The 25,781-nt window shown below is 37.0% G+C and overlaps 1 protein-coding gene across 1 annotated transcript in view; it reads left to right on the top strand.

Moving 5' to 3' along the window:
- Nucleotides 1–25,781, top strand: part of MYO16 (myosin XVI) — a 324,197-nt gene that overhangs the window by 190,681 nt on the left and 107,735 nt on the right. The window contains exons 16-20 of the mRNA XM_068425451.1: nucleotides 6,858–6,969; nucleotides 10,319–10,436; nucleotides 11,178–11,249; nucleotides 11,849–11,990; nucleotides 20,442–20,514. Coding sequence (XP_068281552.1) covers nucleotides 6,858–6,969; nucleotides 10,319–10,436; nucleotides 11,178–11,249; nucleotides 11,849–11,990; nucleotides 20,442–20,514 — 517 coding nt within the window. The remainder of the gene's footprint in view (nucleotides 1–6,857; nucleotides 6,970–10,318; nucleotides 10,437–11,177; nucleotides 11,250–11,848; nucleotides 11,991–20,441; nucleotides 20,515–25,781) is intronic.

Below are 25,781 nucleotides of genomic sequence, written 5' to 3'. Positions count from 1 at the left end.
AGTAGTGGTATTTCCATGTCCATAGTTTTGGACCCAAAGGACTGTAGGACTGTAGGACTTTTCCTCTTTGCAATATCTTTCTCAGTCTTCTGTAGGCTACATTTAATGAACTCTTTTGCTCTGAGTCATTTTTCTGATACATTTTTCTATTGCTTTCTTCTGGATTTTCTCTAACCAATCCTGATTTCCCTGAAATAGGATGCCCAAAATCATGCAGAATACTCCAGTTGAAGCTTTACCATAAGTATTTCATGCCTCTTAAATCAGCATATGTAAATAAGGGTGTTACATACTATTATTAATCTTTTGCATTATCAAGGCATACTTGACTCTCATTTAGTTTATGATAAATGCTTTTCAGATGATCCACTACCTAATCAGCTTTGCTTCTCCTGAATCTGTACATTCAGTTATCCTTTGTCTTATTTTATGTTTGTTCTTAGTTTAATTGTATCTTTATAGTACCCATTCATGTTTGGGTTAATTCCTTGACAAAATGTGCTTTGGCACAGTTTATCTCTGACCGATAAACTAGCATAAATAAATTTATTCAGCCCCTTGCTTCTGTGTTTTTCTTTTTGTATTAAAGATGTCTTGTGTTTCTAGTCTGAGCACAGCCCAGAAGCTTTAGAATACTTTGAGACCTCAAATGAGTAAATTGTTCTGAGTATAAGCAATTAGAAAATGAAGCTTTCTGCCTATAACTAGAGCCTTTTTACTTAAGAGGTTAACTGTGATAGTGAAATCCTTATTACCACGGGCAATGTTTATTGCACTGAGTTATCAGAAACAATAAATTTCAAGACTAACAGCTAATTTTGCATTATGTTTCCCTTATATCAAGCTTGCTATAGCCCAGAAAGTTTTACAACAAAATGCAGATGTGTCAGCACTCATCCTCTATCAGGAGTCAAGTAGCAAGCAGCTAGATGCTAGCTATAAAAAAAAAATTCATTTTTCTTTCATCACAGGGCTTTATCCTAAATTTTTATAGTGACTTAGAAACACTTAATGATATGATCCCACCAAGAATTCCCTTAATTATTCATGACAGAATGTATTTACTTCAGGAAAGCCCTCTGAAAAGAAGTGTCCATCTGGCAAAACCACACTTCCTCTTCTTCCCTAATTGGAACCCAACTTTACCTGTCCTGAAGAAAGGGAATTTCTGATGAAGTGGATGCAACCTACTAATCTCTTTTAGACAGCTTCACTGTCAGATATGAGTTGAACCACTGTAATGAACCAGATGTTTCTGTATGCTAAACAGCAATAATGTATACAGGTATGTGGTGTAAAGTGGCTGTTCTTACAGAATACTTGAACATTTTAAGTGTCAGATTTTACAAATGCGAAGTAGGTAGGTGTTGGGATAGTATTTTGGTAATGCCTTATTTACTCTGTTACTGAAATATCAAAGTTTATAACAATCCTTAGGAAGTCTTGCTACTAAGCGTCCCTGTGACAAGCCTTGGGATCTCTGTGGTCAGCGTTGTGTACCAAGGTCTTCTTTTTTCTTGGGGAGTAAGTCCAGGGCCAAAAGGTGGTTATTTTCTGGCTTTGTTTTGACTATGCTTAAAAATATCAAGAAAAACTTAGTTTTGAAAGCCTGTGGTGTTCTTGAGCTTCCCACCGAAAGAAGGTGAAACTTCCTGAGTGGACTGTGCTAAGCTTTTCTGCCTCAGCATAAGTTAACTGAAAAGTTGCAGCATTTACCTTGGATGTGAAACATCTCATGCTCTAGATGCTTTGAACTCACTTTGAAATAGAGTGCCTGTCACACCAAGTGGGGAAGATCCAGATCTTTTTTGTGGGTCATGCTGACTATGAGACAGTAATCAGAAAAGGGGTACCCTCTTCCCAAATAAATCCCCTAATTATCAAATTTGGAATTTTTTAATTTTTATTTTTATCTCTTCACAGATTTTATAAAAATGTAACAGTTCTAATAGGAAAGAGAATAAAAAGCCACTTTCACCTTATGTAATAATTTTGTGAGTCCTACTTTTTATTCTCTTGCTTTTCTTGTAATGAAATGAAATTACATGTTTTGTTTATGTTGAATAAGGCAGATTACTTCATTTGATACTAAATGTTATTGGGTTGCAGTTCAAAAGAAAATAAATGAACTTAAATTCAATCCAAATCAAACGTTACTTTGCTGAGTTTTTGGCAGAGCAGCAAAGTGATAGTCAAAACTTTTCTTTTTAGTCAGCTCCTTGTTATTTGTTCAATCATCTAAGCAGACAATATTACTTTAAAGAAAGTTTTTAACCAATAGCGTTATGTAAGAAATTTTGAAATATGCATATGACAGAAAAAGTCAGTATTGGTAAGCTGACATTCGTTCCTGTGTGTTTCTTCTTCATATTTGTACGAAATTCTGAACTTTACTGCAGTTATAAGTTAAATAATACAAATTATGATTACATGTAACAATTAGAATGATAAGGTAAACAGGTAAGGTAATTGCTGACTTACATGGGCAATTAATACATAAAGAATTTAATGTCATAATAAGTATTTTTTTATATTCTTGGGCACACTGGTCACACCCCTACCTGAAAATTTGATCTATGATGTCATTCGAATGATGTTTGAAAAATTGTATACTATGATATGCAATATACTGAAAATTTACTACCATTGATTTTTTCTTCTAAATAGCCTTTTTTTTCCTTTGATAGACTAGACTAGATGAGAATACAATGGTGCAAATTAAAATCACTAGAAGAAAAATCAGAAAGAAAAAACTATATAGTCTCTTTTACATTTCTCAAGAAATTGTCTGTCTAATGCAGCATTGTGCTTTACTCAAAGTGACTACGCTCTGCTACAATTATTGATTAGTTTGTTGTCTTAAAAGAACCCCATTTTGTGGATCAGTAAGTATCTTCTTTTTTGAAATAAACAGTCACTGATCACGTCCTTAAAACTTTTTTGTATGCTAATAAGCTGTTTGTCGAGAGTACTAGCCTGATGCAAATGTTGACATAGTAGCATTTAAAAAAATGGTTAGACAATCAGTAGAAAGGAGTTAATTAGTAGAACTGCATACACTGTTTGGTTCATCACTTTTACTAGAGATATAAATATCATTTGTCTGAGCAGCTACCTTCAACTAAAAGGCTCAACTTCAGCCAAAATCTGAGAATCTTTTTCCAAAGCTGCAGTAAGCTAACGTGAATGTGCATTTGCAGAATGCATTAGCACGCAGAGCTATGCAAGCAAGGCTAATAAAGCTATAAGTAAGTCCACAACCGGTGCGCAGCCTGCATGCATCAGATACTATTGAACGTCACCTCTGGCTTGTATAGCAGTAGTACCTCTTTTACTAAAATTTTCAGCAACAAAGAATTCAGGAGTCACCAGATCTGTTTTTCATTTCAACACAGACTTCTTGTTGAAAACTTATAGGAAAATTACACACACTCTAGTAACAGCATAGGTTTTCATAAATATGATGGCTATAACACTACAGTTTGCAATAACAAAAATCTAAGTAAAAATAATAACTAAAAGCTCCATGGTTGGTTAACAATGGAAATTTTAAGCAGCTTAATCCCTCTTCATCTCTAGCAATGCAATTCTATTCAGACCACTTGAATGTCAAAAGACAAAATTGTACTATAAATATGAGGAAAGCTATACATATTGAAAAAGTGTTTACGTTTTATGGAATAATGATGTATCTGCAATGAAAGAATGTTTCATTATTGTTAGGACTTCTGCGCTGTGATACATCTCTTTCCCCTTTCCTTATTTTTGTAGGAGAGGCTACAATTTAAAATTGGTTCTGGACTCTGGTTCTTAAGCATAAATAGGTGATAGTAGTAATATTAATACAAAAGGTGTCTCAAGGCCTTTTAATCCTCAGGGCCTTTAAAGTAGAAAGAATGAGATGCTAGGGAACTGTTTTACAAGTAAAAATAATGTTTATATTTCTATCTAAATGTCACTATGTTTCTGAGGTAGAATGAACTTAACAATAATTAGAAAAATATGATTTCTTGTACAGCTAGTATATGTTATACCCCCCCACCTCTGCTGCACTGTATATTTTCTGCATTTTGGGCGAGTTGTATGATATCCATTCAACAGTTCCAAGTAGTCTGTACAATTAATACATCCTTAATATGCATATACTTTATATTATAAACATATGACAGTTGAATGTGCATATCTTCAAAGCAATTTTCATATTTCATTAGTCCTTAAATAGTTTGGAAAATGAGTGGGCCTCATGACATGTTATAAAAGAATTTAATTGCTCGTAAACTGGGGAAACATTCTAAGTTCAAGTGCACCTTGAAAATGTCCAACTGCAGCCCTTTCCAGGGGCACCAGCACATCTGTTGATTAAATCTTCAGGAGATTTATACTGGGAAAGTCAGATTCTCTTCCAACAGGCATGTCCTGGCAGATGCTGCGATTTATGTATGGGTTGTTGGAGCCACAGGCATCTGGTTTGGCGGGTACCCAGTTTGCCCCCTGCTGTATCAGCAAGAAGTGCTTGTGCTGAAGGCAAGAACTGCTGCGTGTTGGTTCATATCACAGCTCAGCTCTTTCCTCCAAGGGATTGAGCATTCTGGGTCACTTTGCTGGGCCACTACCTGTGTCAATAGTGTTCGCACACCATTTTGCTATGACGACATCCACCAGAACTTTAACTATGCTAGAAAGAGCTAATCGGATGGTGTTTCTTATAAGAGAAGTATACAATATTCTCTTCACAGGACAGGAAAGAGTATTCCCTGCTCAGTACAAAGAGAGAAAGAGTTATTCAGGGAGAACATTAGTGAGGAGGCTTTTTTGCAGAAATGGCCATGAGCTTCCAACTCCTCCAGACACTCAACAATAGGATATTTTGACAGCAGAGTAGATGCTGCTGTAAATCTCCTAATTATGGATCAAAAATGACTCTGACACATGATGCACAACACTGAACTGATATAAGCTCACGCAGCAGTTCGGAACAGTGGAAAATTTTCTGCTGGATTAACCTTTATACTAGTAGGTTCTATGCCAGATTCAGTATCAGATGTATGCAAGCCTTCTTTTGAAACATACAGGCAATGTAAAAAAAAAACAGAAAAAACCCCCATAAATCTGGCATATACTCTGTATCATCTACTCTAGCTAATTTGACGGCTGTGCTATCGTTTGTATCTACCTGATTTGGACAAAATTCATGTTTCTAGTAACCTGAAGGAAACAGTGCAGAGCTCTGGCAGTGATGCTCACAGATCCATGTTCTCAAAGGTTGTGTTAACTCACCGGCTTTAGCCACTGATGTGAGGCTTGTTTGTACTTGAGATATCTGCTGACTGCGTTCTCCTGTGGGTGCAAAAAGTGCTTATGCACCCAGGCACATGTTTTTTCCCCATCGTTCTTCCTCTGCTCACCTGCTGGGATAACTTACACCATTATCACTCCAAGTGAAATCCACACTGGTACATCTGGTATCAGTCCACTAAAAATACGCTCTGCATTTCATCATGCATACCTCATAAACCTCATTGTCAGTTAGAAAAGTGCAAATACTAAATCATTCTTCCATGTGTTTCTAAAAACTACACACTTTCACATAAAAGACCACATTTACAAGAGCTACCACCCTTATTAGAGTGTTACCAGACTTTCTGTGGTAATAGGAGTTTTATTTTGAAACCGCGTGTCCTCTACAGTGCAATTAGAATAGGATTGTGAACAAGAATTGTCAGAAATTAAACTAGTTTTGTTTCCCATCTTTATGTGACAGATCATGGACTGAACATTATTAGAGGGTAGAATAATTGTGGGGAATTTTTGTTGTAATTGTGGTGAAGGGATGAAGGGTGGAGTGTGTATAAATTGTCCACCTTTGTTGGTGTTGTAATGATGTTATTTTGATTTAGGTGTGGGGAATTCTTTTGTTGATGTAAGTGATGTTAGTGAAGATTGTAGATTGTGTGATGAATATGTATTTTAATGATAATGACAATTTAATGATAATGATAAAATAAAACATGTTTTTACATTCTCAGTATGAGGTAATTAAAAATCAGATACCATAAGATATTCAGACACCTCATTCTTAGTGATTTCGACTGTATGAAGATACCTGAATACTTTTAAAGATCTGGCCCATAGACATATTTCAAGAGAGTCAGAGTACATTGTTGTAAAGGGTAGATTGCTGTTCTTTTCAATAATCTGTTTTCCTATAGTTTTTGATTATTCTGTTTCGTGTTACTGGTCTTTATGTTGGTTCTGTTTTTTTTTCCTGGGTTAGCTGCTGCATTAGGTGTCTCTCTCTTCTAATCATTATTTTTGGGAAGGTTTGTAAAATTTCCTTTTGCTTCACAGCGTGCAAAGCAGTACAGCTTAAGGGCTGTACACTTACTACTCTATGTTCTTAGTTACTACTTTGTTCTAAGAGATGCTGAGTGTACCTGTCACCCATTCAGCTGCTAAGGGAGCAAATGATCAGCATGGGATCAGGCAGATAAGAGCTGATCTATTCCCTAGCCAGCAGGAGGGGAATTTAAAGCAGTCAGAGTTATCAGAGGATCTCCTCAAATCTTCCTTCTGAAGGGGAGTCTCTGGTAGTGCAAGAAGGCCAAAACTGTCAGTGGTTTAAATTAAATCTGAAGTTTTAGCTTACATGCAGGGCTAAAGTTGGTGGGGGGGAGCCTTAAGCAAAAGCTTAAGGGAAGAAATATGGAGCATTCTGTCACTGGTACTAGTCCCTCCAAAGGCTGAGAAAAATCTGTAATAAACCTCTAGTTAGAAGGGCAAAGCTGGCATTTAGCCTCAAAAGTTTGATTGTGCACCAGCTTCTTAAATACTGTATATGCTGTTTTTCCTCTGTGCAGGTATCTAAGCCAGATCATACTGGAAGAGACAATGTTAACAGCCAACCCTCAAAACAGGGAGAAATTAGCCATACTAAAACAAGCTCTGGGTGCTATGGGATTCAATAGCCTGGTAAGTTACACAAGCTTATGTTATTTGTGGCTAAAATCACCTATTACTTAGTTAGAAGCAGGCCATAAGGAACTCTCAGTTTTGTGGGGAAAAGAAGTGCCTTTCTTTTTTTCTGTTGGTTAAGACCTTGAAACAATATACAGTACTAGTTCACTCCAGGGAAATTGCTGTAATCACTTTTAATTAGACACAGCACCAACAGTGTAAATCTCTTTCATTCTTAAAGATTCACAAAACAGCTTCAAGGTATAATACTCTGAACCATTAAATTACATAGATAAAAAGAAACAATCAAATCCCATAAGACAGAAACCTCATAAAACCCACAGGAATTTTTTCCTCTTCCTGATTGTCTCCCTGTCCCTTTTAATTTTGTGAAACACACATTCCAAATGCCTTTGTTAGCAGCACCTGAAAAGAAGTAAATACATATTTAGTCAAATAAAATCAGAGCTGGGTGACTTGAAAGAGCTGACTTAACCCCAAAAAAAGCAACAAGAAGATAGGTCTGATGTTTATCTTTAATCCTATAAAATTAATGAAGAAGATGATAATTTGGAAAATTAATCAAGAAGAGGTTCTGGAAGACAGAGGTGTGAGGGGAATCAGAAGAAACAGAGGGCTGAGCATAAGAACTCATGTAAACTGTGTAATTCCCTTCAGGATACTAGAATGTTTAACAAACTCCCCATATTTCTTACATATGTATGTGCTACCTAGCACACTGTAGCTGGGACACTTCTGCAAAACAAATAGATAAGCAACAGTACTTCTAAAAGGAGGTAAAAACTTATTTACCCCATATGATATTTTGCATCATAAGAAAAAAGCAGAGGAAAAGTTAATGTGACAGTATGCTAGATTATCATAAGCGATGACAGTTGGGCAACAGCTGTAATAAAAAGGGATCAAGGGTTATCAGCAAAAAAAAATGTGAGTCTGCTGAAGCTGTTACTTAGGTGTGAGGTAGGCTTCTGTGACAATGGTACATCATGTAATAGTTTGGCATTCCCTAGCTGAGGTAGTAACATGTTCTTTAGTAACCTGTGCCACCTTTTAATATGAAGAAGAGTGGGGTTTTTTTCATAAATATTCATGTGACCATGTACAAAATTGAACACATATGGCTATATTTGACAGGATTATTCCCTACTCTTAGTAGCTCAAGCTCTGCACCTGTAGAGTTCAGTAGCAAAATTTGCAGGCAGTTCTGCTTTTAGCCCAGTGTTCATGGATGGGTGGATCTCTCCAGCTCTGTCATTAACCTTTCTGTTCTGTTGAGGAAGGGGTTCAGCCTATAAATAAATAATTGAATGCATAATGAATCACATTTTAAAAGTCTGCAGAAACTGTCTGAGAACACTTTACATACAGTATTCTTTTGGATCCAGCACTTCAACTTCACTTTGCTCAGAGTTCTTGAAAGGAGGTTAGTTGCCTCTCAGAAAAGCGTAAACCATCTTCAAGGCTCCTCTATATCCAGGCAGCATTAGAGTAATCATTTAGGAGGCTAGAAATCTGTGGAGCTCCAGAGTACTGCAGGCTGATCTCCTGTGCTGGAGGTTAGAGTGGAATATGTAGATAAAACACACCTCCTAAAATTTCTACCCATTAATTCTGAGGTGCATGGAAAGGTCTGTATGTATTATTCCTTGACCATCTAGCCACATTTAATGATGGAGTAGTTTATCTTTTTGAAGAACTACATAGACATTACTTAGCAGTCTTTAATGGTATCTTGCGAAATATGTTAATGTTTATTTAAAAATTGTTTTAAAGATGAAGGAACATGCATCTTAGAGCACAATGAGAAAGTGTTTGAGAATCTGGAATGTGAACTAAACCCATGGCCCTACCAAAACCACCAGAATAAAGAGCTATACCAGCCTGCTGCAATTCAGTGCCATACAGTCATCCCCAAACCAGTTCTGAATAAGCTAACAAACAAGCAAGAAGTATTCTGTACTAGAGTGACATTCCATCTTGCCTAAGAGGCCTTCCCAAGAAGCAGGGTATAGCACCCTAGCTTGAATGCCATATTAGCATGACAGTTCTTCTATTGTAAGAGCTATCTTATTCTGACTTCGCCTATATGTATTGCTTTTTTTAATCTTCACCCTTTGGTACTGTGTAAAAGAAAAATATACTGTTGCCCTATTTACATCTATCTAATACAGCAAGAGATCAAAGTTCTTGTCTGAAAATGTAGTTTAGAGAATCAAACTTGCTTAAACAGCACCAGGGGTGCTGTAGTCTGTATCCCAGACTATAAGCTCTTTTTTTTTTTTTTGATCTGCTGCTTTTGAAAACTGTTGAAAAGTCATCCAGGTTTGGTTTCAGTCTGTTCTAAATTCATTGCAGTCACCTGAGAATACAGGGGATGTATTAGCTAAATATTTCATTTGTAGTGTATTTTTTAATCTTATTCTGCTAATTCCAGTAAGACAGACTTCTCACTGTCACTTCTAGTGTTTCAGTAGAATAAGATTCCAAATATTATTTTTCAAAAATATTTCAAGAATTATCAATTAACTTTGTTGTGCATAATGCCATGTAAAGCTATAGTGGATATCAGGTTTCCTGTTTTATAATTTTAAAGGAGCACCATTGTTATATAACTGACCTCAAAAAACCATCCAAAATACACAGTGTTTAGCATTTATGGTTCATATTTCATGGATCATTTTTTTGCTTGAATTTAAAAACATTAAAAAAAAAAAAAAAAAAAGAGAATTAGTTCTCTCGGTGGTAAAAATGAGTCCAGGAAAATCTAGCTTTGAAGATAACTACTTTACAGCCTTAGAGGCATGAGAACATAGCATGCAATCATGGGGGGGAAGTGTGTGGGTAAGGGAGGTTGCTTTTGTTTCTTTTAGACCTTAACTATGCTTTTGCTACCAGGAACCTGTTATAATTTAGATCTAGACACTTTGTTTGTAAATGCAATTGGCTGAGGAAAAAAACAACCTTACTATTCCCAGATACAGAAATTGTCTTGATGGAAATTCTCTGTGGAGAAGATATGTTTATTTCTTGCAGAAACAATGCATCCATTAAAGTTATTTCAGTATTTTTTATCACATTCTGAAAAACTGTCTTAAATCAGTAATGTGATTTACATTAAGACAAAAGAAAAAAAAAAGGTAATCTTGTTTTATGTCCTCGATAGGTTCCAGTTTGATTCCTAAATCCAAATTTCCTGTTAATAGTTCACATATGAATACTTTTTAACTTAGCAAATGCCAACAATATAAACTAATAGAATTTGTATGTTTATAAAGCATTGCCTTTCACTGGTGTGCCCAACAGATCTCTTCTTTATCTTTAATTCCGCATGAAATATGTGCAGGAGGTGGAGAACCTGTTTGTAATTCTCTCAGCAATTCTGCATCTTGGAGACATTCGCTTTACGGCTCTGACAGACGCTGAGACAGCATTCGTATCAGACCTTCAGCTACTGGAACGAGGTCAGTAAGACGTGACCTTGGAGCATCACGATCAGGGCACTTGCAGTGGTCCACCAACAGATGGAAACACAGTTCCAGGGAGACAAAAAAAATTACTTCTGCAAATTCATAAGTTACTGTGGGAAGACAGTATCCAACTGACTTGGATATTTTATAAACTACAGATTTTTATGGGATGAAACAAAATAGTTGTATTGCAAATTATCTAATTCAATGTCATGTTTAATGCTACTGTTTGCCAAAAGAAATTGTACAGTGCACTTTGGACAGTCTTCTTTTAAAATGCTCTCGTGCTGCTTGTCAACAGCTAAACAATTTGCGTTGAATTGAATTCCTTACGTTCAAAATCTATGTCTTAAAAGGGTCTCTTGTTTTCATGCTTTGAAGTTTGCCCTGTTGGTCACTAACAAATCTCCTCGAAGTGGCTAATGGATACAGAATGTCAATCAGTAGCATACCTTAACTCTAACACAAGAGAAAGTCTGCCAAGCCCTGAGGAAAGTCCTGAGTAATCTTTAAAGAGGAAAGAAAGCTGTAATGTAACATACAGATATGTTCAAACTTCACAAAGTGCTGATTATAGTAATCCGATTTTGTATGTTCATTAATTTTGGTTATTCTTTTACGTGTGGGTTCTTTCACTATTAAAAAATATCATCTACATAAGAAAATCTGTTATAAAAAATAAAATATGCAGTAGAGCACAACTCAGGTTTTCTTTAAATTCTCTTTTCATTTCAGTGGCAGGGATGCTGCAGGTTTCACCAGATGAGCTTGCTTCAGCCTTAACAACTGATGTTCAGTATTTTAAAGGTAATGTTTTCCAAGCTCACATTCTCATCGATCAGACCTAGTGATATTTTGATCCTTCTGATTTGAGAATTTGAAAAGCAGATAATTTTTGTTTCTTATTTCTTGTATGGTCTTGTAAATTTTCTCTCTGAGGAATATGTAGGATAGTCTGCCATGTAATAAGGCAGACTGGGACACTGATTTAGAAATATCTTTGTAATATGGAGCAAAGCAGTTTCGCAGTCTGATGCTGATGGACTCCTAACTTGATTAATCTTATAAAAGTGTGTCAAGATAACAGATTAGATATTAATGCTGAGAACTAAAGTCAACAGGGGTGTCCTGGGGAAAAAAAAAGTTTTGAAAAAGTTCTTTTCTGTGTGGTACACATACCCTTTTCTATTGAAAGAAGTACAAAGGTACATGTTTCCAAATTGAGGATCTTGTGCGTGTTGACAGTCTTCTCATCTTTCACTGAAGGCTTCAGAAAAAAAAACTAACACCATGCATATGTTTGGCAAAGGAGAAGTAAAAAGGGTGGAAGGACTCACTGTAACTAAAATTACTTAAGGCGAGCTTAACAGCATGCTTTCATCTCCATTTTCTGCTTTCTCTCTTAGGAGACATGATTGTACGGAGGCACACTATAGAGATTGCAGAATTTTACCGGGATCTCTTGGCAAAATCTCTATATGGTCGTTTATTTAGCTTTTTAGTCAACACAATCAACTGCTACCTTCAAAATCAAGATGAGACTGGCAGGTAGGAGTGCCATTGCAAACTATTAGGTGTGCCATTATCTATTCAAATCCAGATCCATAAAAGAAACATAATTCCATCATTTAAAGCATTTTATGATAGCATGACAGTGATTCTTGGATCTTTAAGTGACTGGCCATTCCTTCAAATTGTTTCCATGGTAACATATTTGTTTATTTATTTGCTTGTGTAGGGTGACATGGTACTTTATGCAGTAATCTAGTTTGGTGGTTAGAATTAGTAGCCTTTTCAGAGTTGACAGTACAGAATGAGCTAAATCTTTCAACAAGCAAAAAGCTGCTTGCTGGTTTTTTAGTGCAGAATATTCTTGTTCTTTCTCCCCAAAATGATGACCTTAGCACAGAGTATTAAAAAAAGAGTTATGTTCAGAGGCTTTCGAAAGAATGTTTAAACTTCACTGAATTAAACGTTCTAAGAATCTACTGGATGCCTCTAGGTTATAATCTGCTAAATTCAATGCTGTTGCTATCCGGTGTGGCTTCTTAGAAAAAATGAATGCTAATTAATGTGTGTCAGTAGAGCAGTCAAGAAACAAACAAACAAACAAAAACCTCACAAAAACAAAAAAAAAAGTCTCAGTAGAATCAGAGAAGCAAACTAAGACAGTAGTCCAAATTAGATATCATATGCAAGTGACTTAACCAAGGTTCAACATCTCACATGCTCAGATGAGCTTTCTTACGAGCAGTAAGTACAAGATGTCTTGGCATTACTGGTAAATGGAAATCCACAAAAGACAGATGAGAAACTTCCAAAAAAGAATAAATATTTTTTCCTTATATCCTATCTAAGTTGGCTTCATAGGACAAGTATTTATCAAGTGCCCTCTTTTAGAGTTGTTAAGAGTTTGAAGACTTCATAGTCTTTTTTTTTATTCCTACCCTATTTGAAAACCAATTAGTAATAAAACACATTTCTCTTCTGTAGGCTTAGCTAACAAAAAAAACTGCTATGCCTGAGTAACTCAGAGCTTTCTGCACATAAAAGCTTTGCATCGTTATATATACCACCAGAGTGTCTACCTTCCTGTTGGAGGCAAAAGGAGGGTTTGCCAGTAACACAGAATGGTTTTACTTGTCTGTTTCTGATTGTACAGCCTCTTACAATTGCAGGCACTTGGACAACCAAGCTAGACCAACTTTCCAATCCATGTCATAATTTGAAATGCTGTGTTTATAACAAGGAAAAGCAGCAGCATGTGGTCATATTCAGTTCTCCTCCATTCATTCCTGAGACTTATGGATCATGGGCTTAGCTCAGTGCATGTCTGTGACAGACAGCAATCCAGCTCAGGTATTCCTAATTACAGTGAGCTCATTTGTTGTGTATCTCTGTTCTTCAGTAATGTAAACCTATAATTTCTAGGTATCATGGGATCTTCAAATAATGAAAGTCAAAGGTGTTTGTATATTGTTTACCTTGTAGTCTCCTTTTGGTGCAATCATATGTGCCTGAGGTGACTTCTACCTTGTGGAAATACTTCTCAGTGAAACTATTTCTACCTGTGTGGTAACTTCAGGACTATGTGATGTTGTAAGTCCTAGCTAAAACAGGACAGCTGCTTAATGTTGACAGGAATGAGGAATTTGCAATAGTTTTATATTATACCTATGCTTGAAAAAGACGAGTTCTTCATTTAGGCTGGCTAAAGGAAGCTAACCAGCTCAGGATATATTGGCAGTGCTGACAAGACATATTAAATCTTCGCAGGCCAAATTCAGCCTCAGGTCCCTTTCCAAACTTGAAGCTAAATAGCTTATTCTAAGTGAAAATGAAGTTGACAGCCCTTCATTGATATTTCAACATCACTTGAGTTAGCCAGCTTAAGATCATAAAATATCTCCCTGACCCCCAGCTTTTTTTTGAACCAGCCTAATCATATTGTATAACCTGTAGCAGTAAATCAAGGCATAGCACAGTTTAAGATGCAAGTTGGATTAATGCAAGTCGTTGCATGAATCTGTGATTTATGGTTCAGATTCACTTCATATACATCTGAGCAATTCTATCAATGAGCAGCATTATACCTCCAGTTTGGTGTAGTTTTAATAAACCTCTGCTTAAAGATCCACCAAAGACATTAACTAATGTGGCTAAATAAGACTGATACATTTCAGGTGACACTTCATTCCCTGGTTGGAAACTTACACAGTTACTATTTATCAGATAGGATGAAGCCTTCATCAGTAACCTGGAATAAGGTTTCTAACTCAGTTCTCTTGTTTTGTTGTGAAGTAGCTTAACTGTACTTCCATCCCACTTCAGTGAGAATTTATGAAGCAATAAAAGTAGATTTATTGGGTTAGTAACTCTAAGAGAAACATTTGATCTTGGCATTTTTGAGGAAACTAGTTACCTGGGTTTAACTTTTATGGTGAAGCTACTTGAGTTTGGTCATTAATATTGATTTATATATACCATGAAATAGCTTGTGTCTGGTTTCAGGCAAAGGTAAAAGTGATGATTGCCACTAGATCTAAGGCAACAGGAGACGATTATGAAAAAGCTGCAAAGACCAGGCTCTAGAGGTACTAAGTACAGAGGGTAAAAGTGTTGCCAGAATCCAACAAATCCATTACTTTATAATACTATCTAATAAATATAAAGCAAGAGTTTTAATGACAGTGGTAAGTGAGATAATACACCTTCAGAAATGTTTTTCTCCTTCATAAAATGTTACTTATGATTTTGTCTAGTTAGAACTAAATTATAACCATGAATGCTAGTTTGGACTGGTTGCAAGGTACCTTTGAGGTTTATTACTTTGTTCATCTTGATACTGTTTCAAAGAAATTCACAGAGGAGAATCTGTTTTTTCTTTAATTGGGCTCTAGAATGGGATTAGGGGAAAGCTATTAAAATTTCTCACAGGTGCTTATAATTATTTTTTAAATTGATTAATATTTATATTCACTCTTTTATATAATTATTTCCTATTCTTCTGATTTTATTATTGTAAAAATTGTCTAGGTGAACTTCTTCCCAAGACTCAACTCTTCAAAGTTTACTACTGTATTGCTTCCATTCAAATAAGTATGCTGATTTTCAGTTTTGTAGATAAAAGAGACTAGAGCATTCACGGTTGCCTAAATGTGGCATTTCAAAGTACTTGATTGCATGTTGGCAAAGTTGGATCTAATGATCCAAATATTAGTAATAAAATGTCTTAAGATGATGTTTTAAGAACTCCTGACTCATTCTGCAAGAGGACTTTACATTTATAGGGATTTAAGTGTGTCTGTGAACTTCTGTGAAACATTGTTTTTCTTTTCTGATGAAAAACAAGATAATTAGATATATATGCTTGAGAAAATCTTGATATTGTCTTCCCTGCTTGTTAGTAAGTAGAAGGCATGGTGTTTTATTAGCTAGTTAGCCAAGAGTTCCTCTCTTATGTGGCCTGAAGATGGGCTAATGCCAATACGCCTGCTGTATTACAGACAAGCAGAGACAGCTAGCATTTGGTTATACCCTCTGTCTGTATCACCAGATCAGCCATAGATTTCTGTTTCAAATAGAGCATATAGATTATTTCTAAATAGGTATTTTCTGAAAGCTTGTGTATTTTGTCTGTGTAATCTTATTCCCAGCGAAATTCAAATACTGCCAGAGAGCAGCAGTGGCAATACTTATTTGGGCAAAGGAAAGATCTCAGGAATCTCATTTACAAACTTCTTAATATACATTATCTGATTTATAGAATGGGATATTCTGAAATAGAAATCTTCCCAGCTTAAGAAAAAAATCTGAAAACTGAAGTGTTTGTTTATTGAACCCCGTAGAAGGGTGCTGGGAATGCAGGAAGGCCAGAAGGAGAGTTCCTGTTCAGAACATGAACCTAACATCATAATGAGAATTGTCTCTGTATGTGGAGGTAGGGAAATCTTTAAAACAGACAAACAATACAAAGCATCTAATACAATATGGTGCATAACATCATATTTTGAGATCTTCTTCAGTCTGGATGATTTCCAGTGTTTCGTTAAACAAGACAACATCATTTTTTAAAGCATAGAACAAATTTTGCTTTAAAGAGCTGGGGAAGAGTATGCACTACTGATGGGAGGACTATAGATCTTGACTCTATTAGCAAAAATATTTCTCCCTTCCTGCCACACTTGTCAAGTCAAAGAAATGTTTGTCAGATACGGAGACAGTGTTTCTTTCTGCTGTGTCCAACCACTGTCTATCTGTACCACTCACACCTGGGTAGGGTAATATTAAAAGAAAAATGACAGTTGTTGAGCAAGATGACTGAGAGATGTGGCAATGACACCAAGTCTCAGCAAAAATCTCAGAATCTTAAAAAAAAAAAATCAGAAAAATCTCTCTTCAAAGTCTCAAAAACTAGTTTGTTTTAGTAATCATTTGAGATGAAGAACATATCCAACTGGGAGTATTCAGCCTGTTCCCTTCAAGAACCGTATTTATGACAATGGGTGTAATCTGTCCCTGTGGGAGAACTGAGGGAGTCTTAAATAGGATTCTGAGGGTCCCAATTTGAAGGCTATATTATATACTTCATCTAATCCTAGAAATATTTCCTCATTAATCAATATCACTTCTAGTTTATCCAGATCAGACATAAGCCAACTGGCTTCCTTCCTGGTTACTGGCAGAAGTTGGAGGAAGAGCAAGAAACGTTATACCTGGGGCAGATGAAAGGCACATTAGATCATCCTACCTCAACAGATTCACTTCACTTCTTTATGTAGGCAGATTATAAAAAATGACAATGGGAATGAACCCTATGGATTTCAGAGCTGAAAACCATCTGGGATGAAAAAAGTGATCAAATAACATCTTGTAGGTTTGTCTGAAGCATTGGGTCAGAAGTATTGTAAAGGCAATTCTGTTCACCTTGCAGGAATGGCAAACAGTTCAAGAGCATCTCTTGATGAATGGCAAGATGTCTGCCAAGACAGTAGATCATCAGGCAGGAAGTCTGGTGTATGTGTATTGTTTTTAGGAGTTGGCAAGAATTTTTATGTAGTTTCTTTATAATGCAGTTGTGAAATGTACAAGATTGAAAGGTATTTCTAGTCTATAAGGACATCTTTACAGATATATTCTGAGGAAAAAGGTAAAACTGGAGACATTGTAAAATATGATCAGTCAAAATGCTGTTTTGTAAATCACAGAAATCAAATGAGTTATGGTTAACATAACATCCATGCCTGTTTTTAATTATTCACAGCTATGTACTGGTCTAAGATATAAAAACATTCTTCAAATATTGGCAAACTGATGTTTTTCTAAATTCTATGCTAGGAAATATTGTCGAACTTGAAATCAAAGTCTCAGTCCCCACTAAAACTATAGCTCTTTTATTTATACATAGTAAATATTGAATATCTGAAACATAATGAGGAAAAGTGTCAAAAAGATGTTTAGTAACCATAAAAGAATAAAGTAAAATAAGGGGATTTTTCAGAACAAAAAGTGCTCTTTTCTAATATTTGTTCTTTTAGACACTGGTGACATGCTCTTTCATTTGTAAACATGGGTTTATTCATGCTTTATTTTGCCTTGGGAATCTCTGCTATGATTAATTTAAGGAAAGTAATTTTGCTGGAATTAGTATGATTGACAGCTAGCAAGAAAAACATATATGGATCCTTCCTCTGAGAAGAAAAGTGGTATTAAACAGAGGAAGAAGAAGGAAAAAAACAAAGCAAACTAATTTGTAGCCACATATAAAACAATGCTTTTAATTTTGATGTTGTGCTGTCTGTTGCTATTTAATTTTCAAAATTTGGGCAATAATTTATTACAGAAAATTACTATCACAGTTGGTGAGATTTTGCAAATAAATGCCACAACGTAGTAAAAATGTCACTGTTGTAGAGGATACAGAGCCTTGTTCTGTTATACTTGCCCTGTAGGCAAGATATTAATTATGTAAAACCTCCAGCTCTTTTCATGTAGTATCTGCATCTTTTAGTAATACAAAGCCAAGATTATCAGGTGGAGTTCATCAAAAAAATTGGGTTGACATGTTTTCCTGTCAACAAATGCATTTCCAGCAAATCAAGATATTTCTTGGAAATATCAACAGTTTTAATAAGAAATGTTATTTGAGGTAGGCAATAGGCTGGCTGCTAAGGCTTTTACCTGGAGTTCTAGAAACTAGGGCCAGGTTCCTGTTTTGCCTGATTTGTAATAATTCATTAAGTCAGTTTGTTTAGGTCTTTTCCTTATGCAAATATTTATATATTCCTTGAGAAAAAGTAAGAGAGACTAATTTGACTACATAAATAACAGTCATGGCACTCAACTGGCATGTAAGCAATCCAGCCTCAGATCTATTAATTTAATCAGACAGAGAAGGGATAAGCTGTTCCATCCATGTTAAGTATCTCTTAATAATTGTGAAATATAATGCAATATTTCAGCTGTTGTGCAATATTACATAGCAGTTCCTGTTTTGCCTTCCTATAAAGAAGGCTACAGATAAATGATAAAATAATAAAATAAGAATGAAAACTTATTAAGTATTCTGAAATTTCAAACTACTTTTTTTCCCAAACTTTTAAAATAACATAATAATTCTGGCTTTTCAGTATTAGTCTGAGGCAGTTTGTTTTCAAAATGTCTAATTCTTCTTTATAGAAGTGGACTGGTTTTGTTGAAAATATATAGTGACAAGGAATGTACACCTGTCTCTGATCGGGAACACTTGAGAATGAGACATTTTGAAACCCATTTTAATTGCCCTCATTGCTAGAAATGAAGGTGGTGATATATCTTTATGCCTCTTGTTGTAGAAATTCCCTTGGAGGCCAACTGACCTCACAATAACCTCTCCTGCCCAACAAAGTCATTCTGGACTAGATTTATTATGCAACTGTCTATGTCTGACATTTACGCACATAGCCAGTCTTGTGACGATCGCATTGAAGTAGTATGCCTTAGAAACGAAGAACAAACTTCTTGGGTATGATTTCTGAAGAACACTCTGCTCAGCCCCAGGCTTGTCCCTGAGGATTGTTTTTCCTAGCTTGTTTTGTAGTACACATTTTTTTTATGATTTTACTTTTTTTGTTTGTTATATGGGAATTTATTTTCAGGGCTGGATGATCCTCTCCTAATTAAACAGTAGTGTTTACAATTACGGTAATAGAACTATATTAAAGTACTTCAGTAGTGGATCACCTATTTCTCCTTTATGTCTATAGCCTGATATACACATAGAGGAAACACGTAACATGGAGGAAAAAATGTGGAAGGAAAAGTAGATTTCAGAAACAGCAGGCTGCAATATTATTTGTATGCATATAACCCCATACATTTACAAATTATGCTGGCAAAGAGAAAGGAAAATTCATATGTTTTAGAAAGTGCCCATCTCCTTTCTCTGGAAGGTGAATGATTTTTCTTTCGCTGATTTTTCCTGATATAGTGTTAAGTCTTTCATCCTGCTGGCAGATCATTTCACTCTGGAGAAAGTCCCACTCCATTCACATAGGCAAACTGCAACAAATTTTTTACTGTAACCCTCTTCTTATGTTCTCTGTCTAATGATACAGTGAAGAAAATAAAGAAAAAGCCCAGCCTCAGTGAACCCAGCCCTTTCATATGGAGTTCTCATATCCTTCCAAAGCAGGCAACAGGATATCCCAAAACATGAATTTTGCTCCCCATAGTGAACTTAGTTTCTTCTCCAGATCAGTTTACAATGACTTAGTCCCAAGTAAATACAGAATAACAACACCTCTGTCCCTTTCCCTTTTCTCCTGTCCAAATCCTAGGTGACTGCCCTGCCCTAATCCTTCCACTGGGCCAAAATAAAAGCCCTTCCCTGAATGCAAGAAGTGGCACATGAAAAGTAGATGCACTGCCAACAAGTATTCTTTTATATATACAGAGAAGAAACATCTGTCTTCTTCATGCCCAAATCCTGACTGTTCTTTCCCCTGAGAGATGTAACCTCTTGTGCAGCTCTGAGCTCGCAGCCTCTACTTGATGCTGGCACAAAGAGGATTTTGGCTTAAAAGGTTTCCCTTGAAGTACATTTAGTAGGAGCAGTTCTGGCTGTCAAAGAAATATAAACTGGAAGGGGTAACTGAGTGCAACCAAACAATTTTTAAACTTTCCCTAAATGGCTATCACTCATCTGAGCAAATAGATACCTATACCATTAGAAACTGGACTTCAAAGAAGCTAAGATTTTTTTCCTTCTCTTACAAATTTAGTTTTTAAAGTGGCTGCTAAAACAATCTTGAGCTCTGCTTTTTTTATTTATGTTCGATATAATAGGTTGGTGGGTAAAATTTTGCTTCTGTTGTATACAAGGTCTGCTTATGTATTTCATACCATGTTTTTGAAATAGTGCCTGCTTTCATCCTAGGACAGAAATACTTTTGTCAGAAAGAAGAGATATATTCTTCACTTGCTTGAATTCTTATTATCTGTAATATCTTTTTTTCCTAGTGACCAGGTATTTGAAATTGGAGTACTGGATATTTTTGGATTTGAAGAATTTCAAAAGAATACTTTTGAACAGGTAAGTGGCTATGTTTTGTTGGATTCACTGTGACTGTTAATTCTTCTATTAAGGTTTTGGGTTTTAACCAAAACAAGTGTTTTGATCAGAATATAAATATACATGGAGGTGAAAATTTGCTCTTAAAATATTTTTTTTCTACTCTGCGTATATGGTGTGAATTAAAACCTGAGCTTTCTACAGTTATTCATCAGCATGGCTTCACCAACGGGAAGTCTTGCTCAACCAACTTGATAGCCTTTTATGAGGATGTTACCCGGTGGATTGATGATGGTAAAGCTGTGGATGTGGTCTATCTCGATTTCAGTAAAGCGTTTGACATGGTCTCCCACAGCATCCTCGCAGCTAAACTGGGGAAGTGTGATCTGGATGATCGGGTAGTGAGGTGGATTGTGAAGTGGCTGAAGGAAAGAAGCCAGAGAGTAGTGGTCAGCGGGACAGAGTCCAGTTGGAGGTCTGTGTCTAGCGGAGTTCCGCAAGGGTCGGTTCTGGGACCAGTTCTATTCAATATATTCATTAATGACTTGGATGAGGGATTAGAGTGCTCTGTCAGCAAGTTCGCTGATGACACAAAACTGGGAGGAGTGGCTGACACACCGCAAGGCTGCGCAGCCATTCAGAGAGACCTGGACAGGCTGGAGAGTTGGGCGGGGAGAAATTTAATGAAATATAACAAGGGCAAGTGTAGAGTCCTGCATCTGGGCAAGAACAACCCCATGTACCAGTACAAGTTGGGGGCAGAGCTGTTGGAGAGCAGCGTAGGGGAAAGGGACCTGGGGGTCCTAGTGGACAACAGGATGACCATGAGCCAGGCAGTGTGCCCTTGTGGCCAAGAAGGCCAATGGCATCCTGGGGTGTATTAGAAGGGGTGTGGTCAGCAGGTCGAGAGAGGTTCTCCTCCCCCTCTACTCTGCCCTGGTGAGGCCGCATCTGGAATATTGTGTCCAGTTCTGGGCCCCTCAGTTCAAGAAGGACAGGGAACTGCTAGAGACAGTCCAGCGCAGAGCCACGAAGATGATTAAGGGAGTGGAACATCTCCCTTATGAGGAGAGGCTGAGGGAGCTGGGTCTCTTTAGCTTAGAGAAGAGGAGACTGAGGGGTGACCTCATTAATGTTTATAAATATGTAAAGGGCAAGTGTCAAGAGGATGGAGCCAGGCTCTTCTCAGTGACATCCCTTGACAGGACAAGGGGCAATGGGTGCAAGCTGGAACACAGGAGGTTCCACTTAAATTTGAGGAAAAACTTCTTGACGGTGAGGGTGACTGAACACTGGAACAGGCTGCCCAGAGAGGTTGGTGGAGTCCTCCTTCTCTTGGAGACATTCAAAACCCGCTGGACGCGTTCCTGTGTGATATGGTCTAGGCAATTCCTGCCCCAGCAGGGGGATTGGACTAGATGATCTTTCGAGGTCCCTTCCAATCCCTAACCATTCTGTGATTCTGTGATTTCAAAAGAATCTAGTAAACATCTGCCGTAATGATTTGGAAGTAGGGGTAGTGTCAGCACTGAAAGACAATCTGAGGAAAATACTTAGTATTGTCTGTTTTCATGCTTGTGGAAGTGATACTTCAACTAGGTCAGTGAGTAGGAGGACAATACACTGGACTGGAAGAAAGACCAAAAGGTCTTCAGATGCCTTGGAGAAAAAATAGAATGAAAATGCTGCATTATATTAAGTGCCATTGCTGGCAGATTCACATCTGTGTCACTTTACAACATGTGACTTTTAAAAAAATTGAATTACATCCATGGAAAATAAATTAAACTTTAGCTCACTGAATGCTTAAAAATCCATTTAAATATCAAACATTTTTTGAAAATTATGGAACTGTTTGCCCACCTTCAACGTTAGTCGCTGAACACCAATGCTCTTGTGAACTATGTATTTCAGAAAGCATTAGCAACTCTACACAACACGCTGAAAGAGATGTCTAAGCTATTGTTCAGTTGCTCATTCATTCTGTAATGCAGCAGAAGAAAATCAAAGCATAGAAAAGAATAGAGATGGCATCAGCAACCACAAAAGACCTGTTATTGTTTGAAATCAGAATTTGCCCCTTCATACCAGTCAACCCATTGTTTTATGGCTCAACTTTCTCTTTCTAGTGAAATAGAAGTCAGAGAGCCACATTAGTTCAGTTTGTGTAGCATGTTTACATCGCTACCCAATTTCCAAATGTTTGAAAGCATGAACAGGGTGAGCTTACCTCTACCTTCAAAAGAGCATGTCAGAATGCAATAAAACATATTCCAGTTCCCCTCTCACAAAACCATCTTTGCTGTTATTGTTCTACCTTGCTTGAACATTTGCTGGATTAAGGACTATTGATGTGTGCCAGTCATTTGCTCGGTGTGAATGTCTACTTTGAGGGAAAATATCAAATGAAAAATAAAAAACAGACTGAATATATGCAAAACAAAAAATCCATAAAACCTACTGACTAATAAGGATAACGTATTCTATGCATTTTAAATGCATCTCGAAAGAGAGGGGTGTGTCTTGGGACTTACTGGTTATTTTCCTTTGACTCTGTTCTGCATTGTTTTTTGTCATGAAACTCATATAAGTTCTGCAACTGACATCATGAAATACCATGAATTCCAGTTTCTGGGGTAAGTAATTTTCTGCTTAGTGACTGCAGAGGATGCTTGAAGGGAAAATATGAGACTTAAAGAAAAAAGAGTAAAAAGTAATTTATTTTGTGATTTCTGCATAGCAAACGTGATAATTTCAAAGTCAACTTTGCATTTATATTTTATTTTTTTTAAATAAATATATTTCAAGAGACACTTAGTGTCCCTCCACCTGGACTGAATGCATTTTATTGAATAATATTGAGTAATACTCTGAGTCATTACCTCAGAAACTACTGAACTGCATTCCTGAAAAGATAGAATAGAGGTGGGGGAATTACAGAGTTCATTTTTATATGAACTCTATAATGGGATTAACACATCTGATTCCTGAAGTGATAGGTCGCAGTATCAATGAAAATACATCTCCAAATGGCACAATGTAATCATGCAGACGTACCCAAAACAGCCTGCACTCAAAAGCTCGAGCTGTCTAGCAGTCTAGCCTAGTTCAGTATTCTGCCTGGGCTCGTTAACCCTGATGATAAACAGGCTTGTTAGCCCAGATAGGGTCCTCATGCAAAACATTGCATCATGTCTGTAAACATGCCCAGCGTCAGGGCCTGTGATTGCAGAACGTTAACATTAAATGCTACAGCCAAACAGTGGAGGAGTCATAAAAATTCCTTTTTCATCACATTTAGATTAATATATTTTAAAATGGCATTACAAAAGTAATTGGGGAAAAATAAACCTTTTGTTTCAAATTAATGTAAGACAAGGCATTCTTTGTGATATCTGTTTGCCTGCTTTCTTGAATAAAAAAATTGCAAATGTTTTCAAGAAAGATTAAAACCTCCACATTGCCCAAATCTGGGGACATTCCAAGCAGCTGTCTGAATATTTCTGGTGCTTCAAATCAGGTCGGTTGATAGATAGTTTAATATCATAATTAAGAGAGCAATATGATACTAAATCACATGTCAATTTAAGCAATTCATTTTAAACAGTCTAGACGGTTCAGGAGGAAAGAGATGGATAAACCAGGTAAAATAAGTTATTCACTCCAGTGAGAGTGTTGGAATGATAAGGCATTACAGTATTGAAATGTCAGAGGCAAACGAAGAATTGGTCTAGGAACGGTTCATGAACAATACATAGGACAATAGATGTCAAAGAACTAGAAAAGAAAGGTTCATTATGTCTACATCAAGAATCTGGTAACTTCTGCAGGCAAAATGATGTGACTGACAGCTTGCAAGGAGAAAAGTTTTATAGACAATTACAAAGAATCACAGAATCACAGAATGTTAGGGATTGGAAGGGACCTCGAAAGATCATCTAGTCCAATCCCCCTGCCGGAGCAGGATTACCTAGACCATATCACACAGGAACGCGTCCAGGCGGGTTTTGAATGCCTCCAGAGAAGGAGACTCCACAACCTCTCTGGGCAGCCTGTTCCAGTGTTCAGTTGCCCTCACTGTAAAGTTTTTCCTCATATTTATGTGGAACCTCCTGTGTTCCAGCTTGCACCCATTGCCCCTTGTCCTGTCAAGGGATGTCACTGAGAAGAGCCTGGCTCCATCCTCATGACACTTGCCCTTTATATATTTATAAACATTAATGAGGTCACCCTTCAGTCTCCTCTTCTCCAAGCTAAAGAGACGCAGCTCCCTCAGCCTCTCCTCATAAGGGAGATGTTCCACTCCCTTAATCATCTTCGTGGCTCTGCGCTGGACTCTCTCTAGCAGTTCCCTGTCCGTCTTGAACTGAGGGGCCCAGAACTGGACACAATATTCCAGATGCGGCCTCACCAGGGCAGAGTAGAAGGGGAGGAGAACCTCTCTTGACCTGCTAACCACACCCCTTCTAATACATCCCAGGATGTCATTGGCCTTCTTGGTCACAAGGGCACACTGCTGGCTCATGGTCATCCTGCTGTCCACTAGGACCCCCAGGTCCCTTTCCCCTACGCTGCTGTCCAAAAGGTCTGTCCCCAACTTAGAAGAAGGCATTAGAAGTTAAAAACAGCATTACGTGTTCAGTTTTCCTTGTATTTGGTGACCAATGGTAAGCCTTCATTTTATAGAATGTGTGATACATTATATTTATAATAGCAAAAATAGGACATGTAATTCTAAAATAACAGTAAATAAGTGTATGGAATAAGCAATAGTGAGTGGAGTTGTGATTTTTGGTATGAAATTTAAAAGCTGAAAGACAGGGGACAGTGTTTTTAGAAGCCACAATCTGAGGGAGTCATTGCTCAATAAAGACTGAAAGCTTCTGAATCACCCGGACTCAGTGAGTTACTGCTCATCAGCTGAGCTTTGGTGAATGACTACAGTACACTTTTAGCTCACCCTGGTTACAATTTACAATCACTTCCTTAAAATGATCATTAGCTTGGGAACAGCGTTTTCCTAGAGCAGCTGCATACCTGCTGTGCCAGAACAGCTTTGTATACAGCCACACTGGAACATGGTCAGAAGTGAGCACAGATTTGTCTGTTCTGTTCTATACAGAAATGGCCTTCATTTTGTGATCATTTCAGGAAATATGAGTGCTCTACCAAAAATACAATGGCAGTTTTCAATGTTAGTTTTCAGTGTTTTCTTAGGTTTCCTTGTTTGAGAGGGACTATATTTGTTTACAGTTTAATCTACACTCCTTTAAAAGTAGAAAATGCCT

The sequence above is a fragment of the Nyctibius grandis genome, chromosome 2, assembly GCF_013368605.1.
Source record: "Nyctibius grandis isolate bNycGra1 chromosome 2, bNycGra1.pri, whole genome shotgun sequence".
NCBI classification, from domain to species: Eukaryota; Metazoa; Chordata; class Aves; order Nyctibiiformes; family Nyctibiidae; genus Nyctibius; species Nyctibius grandis.
Note: the sequence above shows the minus strand (reverse complement) of the source record. Positions and strands in the feature narration are given on the sequence as shown.